Below are 13,851 nucleotides of genomic sequence, written 5' to 3' on the forward strand. Positions count from 1 at the left end.
ATATTCAGCCTGCAGTCAACCAACACCCCCATGTCCTTCTCTGCCTGACAGCTCTCCAGCCAGTCTCCCCCAAGCCTGTAGCACTGCCTGGGGTTGTTATGTCCCATGTGCAGCACTCTACACTTGGCCTTGTTAAACTTCATCCCATTGGTCTCAGCCCATCGGTCCAGTCTGTTCAGATCCCTCTGAAGAGCCTCCCTACCCTCAGGCAGAGCAACACTTCCTCCCAGTTTAGTGTCATCTGGAAACTTACTGAGGGAGCATCAATCCCTTCATCGAGGTCATTGATAAAGATGTTGAACAAGACTGGACCCAGGACTGAGCCCTGGGGGACGCCACTCATGACCGGCCTCCAGCTGGATTTGGTTCCATTCACCACAACCCTCTGGGCCCATCCATCCAGCCAGTTTGTAACCCAGCAGAGGGTCCACCTGTCAAGGCCAGTGGCAGCCAGTTTCTCAGTCGGAATGCTATGAGAAACCGTGTCAAAGGCTTTACTGAAGTCCAGGTAGACCACATCCACAGCCTTCCCCTTGTCCATTAAGCGGGTCACCTTGTCATAGAAGCTGATCAGGTTAGTTTGACAGGATCTACCTTTTGTAAACCCATGTTGACTGGGCCTGATCCCTTGGCCATCACACATGTGCTGCATGATAGCTCCCAAGATGACCCTCTCCATGATCTTCCCCAGGACTGAGGTGAGACTGACAGGCCTGTAGTTCCCCGGATCCTCCTTCTGGCCCTTCTTATATATAGGGGGGTAACATCTGCCAGCCTCCAGTCGAGTGGAACTTCCCCAGTCTGCCAGGATTGCTGATAGATGATAAATGCCAGACCCTTGTCAATTAACCATATGAAATACTTTTTCTAAGGCATCATTATATAATAAACTTCTGTAATTGAAACAAGATCCTGAGTACAGAATAAATGGGTAGTATTAATTCATACCTCATTGTGCTGTCAACAGTTAATCACATGACTAATGCCACAAGTACCTTTAAGCAAGAAAATCTATTTTTTGCCTCTGCTGAGTTAATCTGGGTTATTATATGTTCATGGTTGATCCATTTAGAAACAAGAATGTAGAAACTGTCTTTCAAACACAAACAGAAGAACCACAGAAGTTTATTAATTACTGATTTTCATAACAAATTTTCTCCTTTTGCATTTTCACTGCCTCTAAAAATGTCCATCACATTTGTCATGCATAATTGATACCAGTCTATCAGTTATGCCATGTTATTTTACCAAGTAACTTTAGAAAGAAATCTTAAGTGTTGCTTATTTTGAAATAATTAGCTCCGTGAAGATTGTTTTGTATTACTGATCTTGCCACAGTGAAATTCAAAGGCAGCATGAAAGGCATTTAAAGGGCTTATCAGCTGACAGTAATGACATCTAACAGCAGAGTGCTCTCTAACATCACCTCTAAATGGTTCACATTATTTTTTGCAAGTGACTTTACTCATTAGGATTATTATATTTTTATAGCTTGAACTATTTGATATTTGACTTGGTAAAGTAAGCACTGACATACCTATCCCACCTTACAGGTACAAGCTACCAGCCATTAGTCCAAACACTCCTACTGTGGTACACTTTGACTCACCACAACCTTGCTAAAATATTGTAACTGGTGTGTTCTGGTGTCCTTCACAAGTGTTGAAAATTTGTCCAGAATTTCAAGAAGCAATTGACAATATTTATGTCGGTGACTTTTTGGCAAATGCCAGATTTCACTCCCTTTTTTAGAACAATGACTCATGATAAATAAATATAAAAGAAGAAAAAACTTGTTGAAAAAAGAACTTGAAAACTAAAGAACTTTCAACTACTGTTAATTAAAAGGTCTTTTTTTTCCTACTTAGTAGCAGGCTCAGAAGATCCCTTTCTTTCCTCACACTGGTAAGAACATTCATAAAGATTTCCAAAATTATCTATAAACTTCAGTACAGGAAATTCTGAGCTCTTAAAAACCTCAAAGAGGTGGAGAATGGCCTGCAAAAGCACACTATTTTGGCATGATACCAGTCATCATCATTGTGAGACAAGAAACAAAGAGTGATTCTTGATGAAGAAGAATCTCTGGTCATCCTCTTCCCACCCTGTCCCCCCATACCCCCCTTCCTCAGCAGTGGTATCCCCAAGTTGAGGCTTTTTTAGACTATAGTTACAATATGTGTTGTGGTATAAATAACAATGTTTTACTTCACGAAATCTGAACTGTTGGAAGTTTGTGTATTAAATTCTACAGCCTCCCAAAAGATTGGCAAATTTCTCCTTATCCTGTTCATGCAACTCAACTTTGTGGTTTCAAAGGAAGCTCTTCAAAGCAAGGTTTTCTTTGTAAAAAGCAGAATTTGCCAGTGTCTAAAACGAAAACCCTAGAAATAGCATAGCTATTTCTGCAACACGTTGAAGAGCAAAGTGGTGATTTTACATTTACAAGCAAAAAGGTCTTCAGGTCTTTATAAAACTCATAAATGCCAGTGTCCTTAACACATCATTAAAATTCAGAAGTCATACTTAGAATAATTCATTAGAAATTCAATATTCATTAATGCCTTTTGCCACCTTTCTGTATCATGTAAGGTGGCTGCAGCAGGCACAGATTGAGGAGTGCATTGCCATAACTTTGCACTGGAGAAAAAAATACCAGAAACAAGTCTAAATCAATAAGCCCATTCAGTCCTTCATGTGAAATCAAATACAGATTTCATCTTCACAGCCATGAATTGTATAAAAAGTCCTTCCCTCTTCTACGTAGTATAGGAGAAAAATTATAACTGCATTAAATAACCATATTTCAACCTCTGCATCTATCAGGAGGAATGCAATTATGTGATAACAGAGTATTCTTGCCTGATGTGGAATCCTGGTCTTTGAATTCAAATGATCGCATTTATTCACATCCATCAGAACATTCTCTTATCTACACAATATAAAACAAAGCTAATATTTATCATATAAAAGTAATGGAGATTCACCTGAAACTCAGTTCCTCTTAAAGATGCTATAATATAGCCTCATTCAGGGAAAAGCTGTGCTTTTGCATTAACTTCACAGCAATTCTGTGTCTAGAATGGCTGATCCCAAGCAGCATGACAACGTACGCATTTTCAGTACAGCCCTGGATCAGGCAATCTGGTGAGATTTTGAGACCTGTAGGGTTCTTTCCATTTTTTTAAATAAAAGATTGCAAACATTACTATTTCTGCAACAAAAAATTGCTATTGTCAGCTGCCAGCATGATGACAACACAATTGCTCAAACACAGCATATTTTTTTTAGTGCTTTACTTGGTAAAACTTAACTGATTTCTAAGCTGATTTTATTTGCTTTTGAAAAGAAAGGCACGAGTTGCAGCAGGAAAATAATAGGTTCTTGGCAGTACTCAGTACCAGTCTGGTTTTGCCACTGCTGCCATGACCTCTAGGAGGTTTTTGAAGGATTTTTGTAATACAAAATAACTGTAAGTTTTGAAATATTAAGAGGTGAAAGGAATACACAAGTAGCAAAGGATGAAATACCAACATTATGTATACTTCACTGAGAGCTTAAAAAAGATCAGCAACTTTATATGTATGGAAAGCCCAAAGGAAGACCACCCTTTTAAAGAAGTAGAAAAAGTTAGCAATCTAAAACAGCGTCCCTGCTTTTCTACACTGCATCAAACTCTTAGTGGTAAACAAATTACACTGACAGGAGGCCACGTAAAGCGCAAGATTCTTCATCCTTCCTTTACAGAAACACTAAGCAGACAAGGAGTATTTTCTTCTTGAAATCCGAGCTGGCAAACCTGGGACGGGTTACACCAGACTAAATAAAGAATTCTGTTTCACTTCCACAATAATTCTTCGGGGGTTGGAGGAGAGGATTACACTTCAGACACATAAAAGAATGTTACTCAAAAATATTGCAAAAGACAATCTGGAGAGCAGGAAACAATACAGCAAGCTTTTCTTGTGCAAGCACATTTGGGATTTGCAGCATTTTACCATGACTTCATCCAAAGCTAAAGCATATGAATCCTAACACAAATGCAGACACACACCCTCCTATATGGCACAGCTGAGGAAGAGTCAGACTCCCTTTAAACAGTACTATTCTGAATCTAAAATCACGTGTGCAGGCCACTCAAAAGTTCATCTCCAGGCAGCCCCAGTTTGTCTTTCATGTGAACAAACCACCCAGAATTGAGGCTTTTTCTGATAATGTTAAAAAAAATGACCTTAAGGTGTCCTCTTTCATGTTACTGTGGAAACTAATTAGCTCACACAAATCAGTGCCTCACCTTAGCTGCAAAACAAACCTAGTGGTTTGTCTGAGATTTTCACAGTACATTCCTCTTCTGCAGATGTTTTGACATTAGCAGCTGGATGAAATCACTGATCAGCCTCTAGATCAGATTTCCTGCAGCAGTCAATGGGGAAGAAAAAAAAAACCTTATACTACCGACCAAGAAAATGACTCAGTTTGGAGAGCTCTTACATACACGCTGAGCCAGCAGAAATTATTAGGTTGAAGCTTTAAGAACTGGGGGCATATAATTTCGTCTTGGATTGAACATGTTTCCTCCACAGTTTATCTTCCCATTGATCTTAATATCATCTGGCTTTCTTTTCTTTGATCTTCTACTATGTTTCTTTGAATACCAGGCGCTTTATTAGTTGAGCCAAATTGTAACGGGCAAAATTCCCACTGACTTTAAAATTGAGCAACAGCTTTAGGATTATTTTTCCAGAAGATTAGCTCAAATTTGGCTCTAGTCATGCACATCTTTTTTCTTTCATTCCTTTTCAACTCTTCAGTATCTGTACAGAACATGGGTGGACCTCCTCCTTTATTTTCAATGGGATTGAAGCCTATTGCTTCTGTTTATAGGATTCATTTTTTATATAAAAGGTTCTGAGAAAACTACACTGAGGCTGTACAGAAAATAAAGTTGTTTTTCTGTGTGGAGACAGGCTTTGGACCATGCTCACAGCAAAGCAGGGAATTCTACCAGATACACACATGTATGCCATGAAACAAATTCAGTCATATAGTTTTTACCATCTCCTATTCTGCTAAGGACTCAAATTTAAAACTGCAGGAAAATCAGAACTGTAACATCTTCCAGAGAGCAGTGCCACACAGCTGCTACCCCACAGGAAATTTGAGGCACTCTAGGCAATGAAGACAGGTTTGATGAGGTAAAAAAGAAATGCAGGAATAAGTGTCTTACAATCAATTCTTTTGCTGAAACAGACAAACCACATTTTTTCGTTACATATGCTGCTCTGCTAGAACTCTTCCAAAACACAAATTGTTGTTCCACCCTTGGCCTCTCAATCCACTGCTATTTGTTGGCTGGCAAACACATGAACCCCAGACTGATTATCTATATGATCTACCAGGGTAGCAAGTATGTGACATTAGACACTCGTGTGACAACTGTTGCAATGGTAGTATTGGCTTGCAGTAACAGAATGCCTTACGGTGAAATCAGTGACACCTGACTAGATCAAAGACAGTGATCAATTCCTACATTTCTCAATTTCAGTCCAATAGCAAATAAATGCTACTGAGGCTGGTCTGTCTGTGGAGTGCACTCAAACACTTCAAATTAAAAAGCAGCACTATCTTTTGGATATAAACTATTTTCGACTATCAACTCATTTCCTGTACTGATTAGCTAAAGAAAAGGACTCTGTAGTTTGCTTCAGACAATTAGTTCAGGGATGTGCTGCTTAGACAATTCCAATCTGGCATGTCTAAGCAGACACTCACTTTAAGAGAGGACTGTTGGAGTAACAAGATGTGTAAGCATACAAGAACAAGGACCGCAAACTGAGGATGTGTGCAGCGAAAGACATCTAGGCATCCATTTCTCTTCGGCGAAAGGACTATCTGTGAAGGCAGATCACTTTCTGAGCTCATTTGCCATCACTGTTCCTAATAATGTCAGAGAGCGACTCATCAGCCCTACTCAGAGACATAAGGGCTTTGCACTCTATCTTTCCCTGTCGAGAACCATGTGGTATCCTGCCCTCCTTTTGATTTTCTGATACTCTCTCCTGAGCGATGGCAACAGGGTCATGTTCTTTAGTGGCATCTGCTTCCCTGTGGCCCAGACACACAATGTGTATCTTCTGCCTAAAGCAGGATCCCTCTGGCAGCCAAGAAAATCAAACATTAACTCTTAACACTTCAATCAAAGAAAGGAGATAGCCTGAGACTAAATATCTATGTCATGGTCAAATTCGCTCTTCCAATAGCGACCCCTTGATTATTTCTCTGTATTCTTACAGCCTAAGAATTTTTATTGCAGAAAAGCCCAAATCAATGATAGAGAGATCCACATACTTCTAAACAGAGGAGGTGCTTGGTGGTATGTCAACAGAAATAGTACCTGAATGTCAGAGAGCAGTGCAGTTAGACGTATTGCTACCACTAAAAATACTTTATTTCTAGATATAATAAAACCCAAGGAAGCTGATTGGAATGTGCAAGAGTACAGTTCAATTTGGACAGTTTTTTTTTTAAACTGGTGTCTTTGAATTGGGTTACTGAATGCCCTTGTTTAAAAAAAAAAAAGGAATATAAGGAATGCAACACAAGATTAACCAACTGCAAAAATCAGTCTAACACGACTTGATATTATATACTAAGTAAAAGTTTCAAGTTCATTGAAGTTCTTTATATATGTCTCTTTTTTTGGTGTACACTGGTACTAAAGCTATTTGCACTGACATACCATATAGATCTGTATTTTTTATTTGTTCTCACAGGTGTCAATCAACCAGAAATGTATACATGGAATGCAAACCATTTTCTTATAGATTTTTCTTTTGGGACTTTTGTGTGAGCAGATACCACATGCTTCCATATAATCACTGTATTTCATTCATTCACATTTAAAGCCTGAATGTTTTGTCAAAATTCATTTAAAACATTCTGATGAAAAAAAACCCCAAACAAAACAACATGAATAATTGTGGTAGTCCTTGAATTAGTAATAAATGCAACTGGAAAGCTAACAATAAAGAAGCAATTGCCAGTCATGGAGGGCAGCTGCAGAAGTTCTGGGCCAATACCTTAATCAAAAAGTGAAGCAAGGAAGTAATTTTTCTTAATAATACTAATGCAAACTAATACTTAATACTAATGCAAACTAATACTAATACTAATACTTAATACTAATGCAAACTAATACTAAAACTAATACTCTGCAAACTACTGCTCGGTGAAATGCTCAGTTCTAGACTGGAATCCACTCTCCAAAAGAAGAGTTATCAAAACTTGCAAAGGATTCAAGAAATATGAAATATATGCATTATCATGACAGATGTAAAAGTTTGATCTTCATTTGTTAAAAAAATTAAAAAGTGATTTAGAGGTGACTTTAAAGTCACTTTCTTGTATTTAATTAGGAAAAAAATATTTCTGACAACAGTAGTAATTTTACTTTATCAGGGAAATATGTAAGAAGCTATCACCACTGCAAACATGCAAACATGAGAAATGAGACACATTTTCTCTGTGAACACTGAAGATTTTAGAACAATCTGTCTATAGATGTAATAGATTAATACTCATTTGATATCTTTTAAATGAAGTCTTGATGCCTCCCTGTAAGATACTCATCACACTTACAGGGTTTAAAATCATAACTACTGAGCAGATTACATGGCCTGTATTATTCAACAGTGCAGACTAGATGACTATCACCATCTCTCTGGCCTCAAAATTACTGAAATACTACTAAGTACACTCAGAAATGTTTGGAAAATGGAGATGTAGACAGAGGAGCTGGCATTGCTTGGGAGCAAGCCAAAAGGTTAATGAGTTACTGGGTACTACATTTCAGTCCCATATTTCCATAGGGTTTAGGGCTAGGAGGGACATGGAGATTTGTTTAGAGAGTGTTTGTTCTAGCTAAACTGTTTCCAGGATCCAGTTAGAAGTATTTAGAAAACCCTTTCAATATCTAAGATTAGGATGTGATCTACACAACTACAATAAGCGGCATTTTTTCAGGTTCATGTAAGACAGCTCTGGATACTCCCATCTTCATCTGGTCTCTTGCTTAAGACATTAGTCATACCTGGCCTCTCAACTACAGTCCAATTGTAACCAGACCAGGATTTATCACCTAGAGCATGGTGAAAAAAATCTGACAATTAAAAAGGAGCTTAAATTTGTGGACAGTAGTATTTGACATATTTAGCTGCTGTTGGTAAATATTAACAATAAACATAATATGTATGCTATTTATTATTTGTGTCGTGGTTTCACCCCGGCTGAGGGCCAAGATCCAGGCAGCTGCCTGCTCCTTAAAGGAAAAGAGCAGGTTAAAGGGAAGGGGCGGGGGGGGGGGGGTGTGGAGAAGTAAGGGAAGGGAAAAGGAAGAGGAAGGGGCAAATAACCCCAAAATCAAGAAATTAAGAGGCCCGTGGGTTGGGATAAGGATAGTTTACTAAGATAACAGAAAGATACAATGTAACAATGCTAACAGGACTCTAGAGCAAAAATATATGAAGCTGTTGATACACAATGCAATTTCTCACCAAACCCACAACTCAGGCCGTGCCACCCAGAGCCGTCCCAGAACCCGACCATCCCCCAAGAACCGCACGTCCCGGGGCTGCCCTCGGCCTTCCTCCCGTCAGCCCCCGATATCCTGGGCAGGACGTAATTGGCGTGGAATACTCTCTTTGGTCAGTTGGGTCACCTGTCCTGGCTTCGCCCCTCCTTTCTCATGAAGAGCTGAGAAAGTCCTTGACTGTCTGACAGCAACTAGAAACATCAGGGTGTTATCAGCACTACTCCCATTTTAACTCCCAAACACAGCATTCCATCCGCTGTTACAAATGAATTTAACTCTATCCTGACCAAAACCAGGACAATATGTTACATATGCTATTATATATTATATATAATACAGAAATAATACATATGGGTTTGTGTCTATAAAAATAAAAGGAATATTTCACATTAAGAATAAAAAGCTCTCTGCAATTTCCAGTCTTCTGGTGAATGAAAAGACTATTTGCTTTTGGTAACTCCCCACATAGCTTTCACTCACACTTCAATCTCTGCTTGCTCACTTGCCATGTACCATAATTTCCCATCATTTAAACCACTCAGTTGTATTTTCATCTTCAAGGCTCCCTCTGAATAGCCTAAAAGCATCAGCAAAACTGTCAAGAGATGATCTCCTCCTCTTAGGTCAATTAATATCTTCAGCTGTTTTTTGAAGGTTCTACCTTTCTTGTAAGGTATTTCCAGTTGTCCTTCATATTCTGGTGTCCAAGATGAACCACTGAAATCCACAATGTCTAAATTACATAAAATATTTTAAAGTAATCCCACTCAGATTCCTCATCACATTTCAGCTTTCAAATCCCCTTGGACAATCTGACCCAGAGTATTTGAATCGTAATTTTTGCATGAATCCTCACAGAAACATGTGAAAACTAATAGGGAAATTTTCTCCTGATAGTGCTTCTGTAAAACATAACCTGAAATTTTATGCTTTATATGTGATTGTTTTACATTTCCAGCTAGACCAAGATCAGCTGTGGAGGCTAAAATTCCTATATTGGTTTCCCAGTACCAGCTGCCAACCAAGAGCCTCATCTGTTTAAAATCAGTCAAAAAGCCTGCTTTCAAAAAACCACAAGTTTGTTAAGACTAAAGTTAAGAATAGGTAATGGAGCTGCCAGAAAAATCTTACAATATAATTAAGTTACAGCAAATCCAAGTCACTGAAATCTCTCTCACGACTAGCCAAACAGTGAAGCAAATCTGGTAATTGCTATTTACAATCCCACAACCAAGAACAGACATTTATCATGTTGAGCTAAAACTCCTCCATAAAACAGAAAGTTTAGTAAAGAATCTGACTTCCAAAAAGGAATACATTTCTATGTAAGATACACAGCTGAATTTTGCGAGACCTCTGTAACTATAAAGCACTGTGCAGAAATTACTCTATAAAGAGACAGTTTCCTTCATACAAAACTCACAGTTTTAACCCACATATTGACTCATTTTTAATGCTCGAGGGTAGGTCAGGGTGATACTTTCATAGTAAGACCAGGTTTAAACAGCTGAATTTTAAGTGACCATGGCTGGAAATACCATTTTTTTTAATAATTGGTCAAAATAGTCCAAATAAAGAAGTGTTTCAGGCCCATCCATCAGGGTTCCTCCAATGAGCTGGAAGAAATTACCATATGCTTATACAAATGTTGTAGTTTTGAGTGGTTGAGTTCTGTTGGGGGGTGGAGGGTTGCAGGGGTGGCTTCTGCAAGAAGCAACTAGAAGCTCTCTGCAGGCCTGAGAGATCAAACACCAGCTGGCTCAAGGCTGGAGTTGTTGTTCACCAAGGCCAAGCCCATCAGCGATGGTCACAGCGCCTCTGGGAATCACATTTTAGAGAAAAAAAACACCAGCAGCTGCTTTTTGCCACCAGAGAAGGGAATGAGAAGATTTACACTCCATTTACAGTCTGTGGAGGACCCCATGCCAGAGTGGGTGGAGACACCTGAAGAAAAACAACTTCCTTTTGCTCCTAAGCCTGTCAATATCTATTTTCTCCCGTCCGGCTGAAAAGGGGCATGATAGAGTGGCTTTGGTGGGCACCTGGCCTCCAGCCAGGGTCAAACCACCACAATAAGCAGGACATCAAGTCACCATGTCTGTTCTCCAAAGAGGAAAATTCTTAAAGGTAAATGTAAAGTGCTGTTTCTTCAGTGCAATGAACCCTTAAGATAACTTTGTAATCAGACAGAAAGTGCTTGATTAATGCATTTGGGAAAATAAATCCCAAACCAAATTTATCCCTCTACTCTCTCCTAAACTAGAACTTGAAATGTGATAAAAAAGTTTCATAAAACTGTATATTATGTTAAAATGTAAAATACTTTTCTTCAGAAGAGAATGGAATTCTGGTACTGAATATAAGGGAAAATAAGCAAAGCCTCAGACTGACTGCTTTCTTCAGAGAAGACAATCTCCATAGACTGGCAGGAATTTCCTTGTACAAGGAATGACAGTGACACCGAATGGGAAGTGCAATTAGAAAAACATAACAGCAAGGTGAATTCTTAACTCCAACTGAAAGTCAAAATTCAACAGACTTCTGCCACCTCCAAGCCTGCTCTGGCAGGGGTGTTGGACTAGATGATCTGGAGGTCCCTTCCACCCCCTGACATTCTGCAATTCTGTGAAACCTTGCACCAGAATATTTAAACTCTAGAGAGCAGATTTAGAGAGAAAGTCTTTCAAGTAGCAGGTGAGGGAATTGGGGCTGTTTAGCCTGAAGGAGGCTGAGGGGAGACCTTATCACTATCTACAGCTCCCTGAAAGGAGGTTCTAACCAGGTGGGTGTTAGTCTCTTCTCACAGGTAACAAGCAATGGAATGAAATTAAATGGTCTCAAGTTGCACCAGGCGAGGTTTACATTGGATATTAGGAAAAAATTCTTCATAAATATGGTTGTAAAGCTTTGAAACAGGCTGTCCAGGGTAGTGGTTGAGTCACCATCCCCAGAGGTATTTAAAAGACATGTAGATGTGGTGCTTAAGGACATGGTTTAGTGGTGGTCTTGTCAGTGTTGGGTTAACTGTCTGATTTTTAAGGTCTTCTCCAACCTAAATGATTCTATTGTATTTTGACTCGTGTAGGTACCTTTCTCTACTGCAAGTAGTCCCACAAGTTGAGAACACTTATCAGTATGAACAAGATATTAGCAAAGAAGCCAGCCTTGTGATTATAATACAGCTGTAATAAAGATCAAAATTACAGTACTTCCTTCAAAATAAGTAAATAAACTTGTACCAAGATGAGTTGCAAAATTAAAATTATTTCCCTGTAATGTACACATATTTGTTAAATAAATACAGCCATACCTGCATTGCCAGTATTGTTTTTTTCCTTTGTATACACACATTTCTTTGCCAGATTTGAATGCAGTTTCTGACAGCTGGATAAGAAGGTCTTGCCTCCCTTGCTCTTCCCCATGTGCCATGAGTTTTAATAACTTTACAACCATACAACCTTTTAAATATAGATTATCTATGGTGTGCAAATAAAAGTGCTCATAAGAAGGGATAGCATCTAAGTTGTTAATATGCTGTCAGATCATGAAACATTATCAACATCTGGGGCATCTCAACATGTCAGTGGTAAGAGAAACATGAACTGCTGCAACACAGAACAGCATTCCAACATTTTGTTATCTAGTGTGCCTGCTGGTGAGCAGCTAGTTAAAATCTTGCATCACGTGAAGTGATACTAAGTAGGAGACAAGGCCAAAGGTCACAAGACAAGAACATATCTAAGTCTAAAGGATGATGTAACACATGTGGTGATGACTACCTTGTGGTTACTCTTCCAGCCCCCTAAACAGCACCAGTGTGGTATCAAATCCAGGAAGAGGTTCTGCTTCAGGCAGGCTTGCACCACACCAGAGCTAATTCACTTGAGTCTTGTTTTCTGAAGTGCTGAACACCTGCAGCTTCCTCTGATTTCAGTTGGTGTAGAGGGTACTCAGCGCTTCCGAAAACCAAGCATTATGCATGAGCAGACCTGCTCTGAAGAAGCAGATGCTCCACAAAGCCAAAAATGTCACCAATTACATAAGCCCGGTGAGTTTCCTTCAGAGCACAGTTTGAAGCATGCAGCTTTATAGAGATGTTTAAATACCTCCAGCAACTGCAGAACATTAATAGAGGTAAGAAAATAAAAATGCCACCCTCACTACTGTCAGTCTTGCACGCCAAACAAAGCAAGTGGTGCTCACTCTCTCCATGCTAGCTGGCAGGCAAGAAACAAGCTGCAGCAGTTTCAATAGAATGAATCATTTTACATTTGGACAGACAATTTCACACAAGAGGTGGATTTCTGAAACTGCATCTGAGGAAATATTCTTCTCATCTTACTGAAAAAAGAGAAATCAGAGGAGGGAACTGCACTGTTACCAACAGAGAAACCAGTGTGATTCTAAAAGCACGTTGCTTTAGTGGTTTCACAAGAGAAAAACAATTTATTTAAGTAACAATTGCCTAAAATACACAGAAATATAAAATAAATATTAAAAAAAAAGCTGCTTAAGGTAAACAGTATCAGCTCATACTGATTAGCCTACTAGTTAGTTTTTATTACAGTGCTCTATTTTGTACACTGCGTCTCTGTGCACACGTGGCCATATTGCAGGGACTTAAGAGCGATGTCTCAGCCCTCTGAAACAGGCAACCAAATACAGGATGATTTCAATTTATCTGGAACACAAACATTTTACATGCGTAAGTGGTACATTAGGGATGCAGGCATTGCACTGCTGTTGGTATTTCAGGTGATACTTTTTTTAAAGGACAAACACCATTATCAAAACCAAAACTAACTCTTACGTGATAAATTCTGTCAGGTTGCACCACCTCTTAGTGTCCACTTTCTTCATCATTTCTTCAAAGGATCTTCCACAGGCAGGCAACTTTTCTAACATGAGAGATTCATTGCAGAGATTAGTCTGTTGACGTGCACCTAGGTGAAAACAGAAAGCACCTTAAACCTCAAACACTGAAATAGTAACACAAACACATCACTCACAAACTCCCTCACATTGTTCAATACAACGTTCAACTTCCTAAAAAATTTTTGAGAACAGATTAAATATGCCTTTATGTAAATGTATTAAAAACATAACAGTACAAAATGCTATAGTTTACTATATTAGTATCATCTTTTAGACCTAGCACAGAGGAACCCACATAGTCATTTTTCTAATCTTACTTAGCTTATATACATGATACCTAATTACTGCCCATTTGCATTTTAATTATAAGCTAACTGGAGTTACTG

At 38.9% G+C, this 13,851-nt stretch overlaps 1 protein-coding gene across 1 annotated transcript in view; it reads right to left on the bottom strand.

The window, feature by feature from the left end:
- RAMP3 (receptor activity modifying protein 3) overlaps positions 1 to 13,851 on the bottom strand; it is a gene marked incomplete at both ends in the record, with an annotated part of 59,486 nt that overhangs the window by 24,727 nt on the left and 20,908 nt on the right. Inside the window, one exon of the mRNA XM_084259998.1 lies at positions 13,401 to 13,533. Within this exon, the coding sequence (XP_084116124.1) occupies positions 13,401 to 13,533 (133 nt within the window). The remainder of the gene's footprint in view (positions 1 to 13,400; positions 13,534 to 13,851) is intronic.

This window comes from Gallinula chloropus (assembly GCF_964237585.1).
Source record: "Gallinula chloropus genome assembly, chromosome: 2".
Taxonomy (NCBI): Eukaryota; Metazoa; Chordata; class Aves; order Gruiformes; family Rallidae; genus Gallinula; species Gallinula chloropus.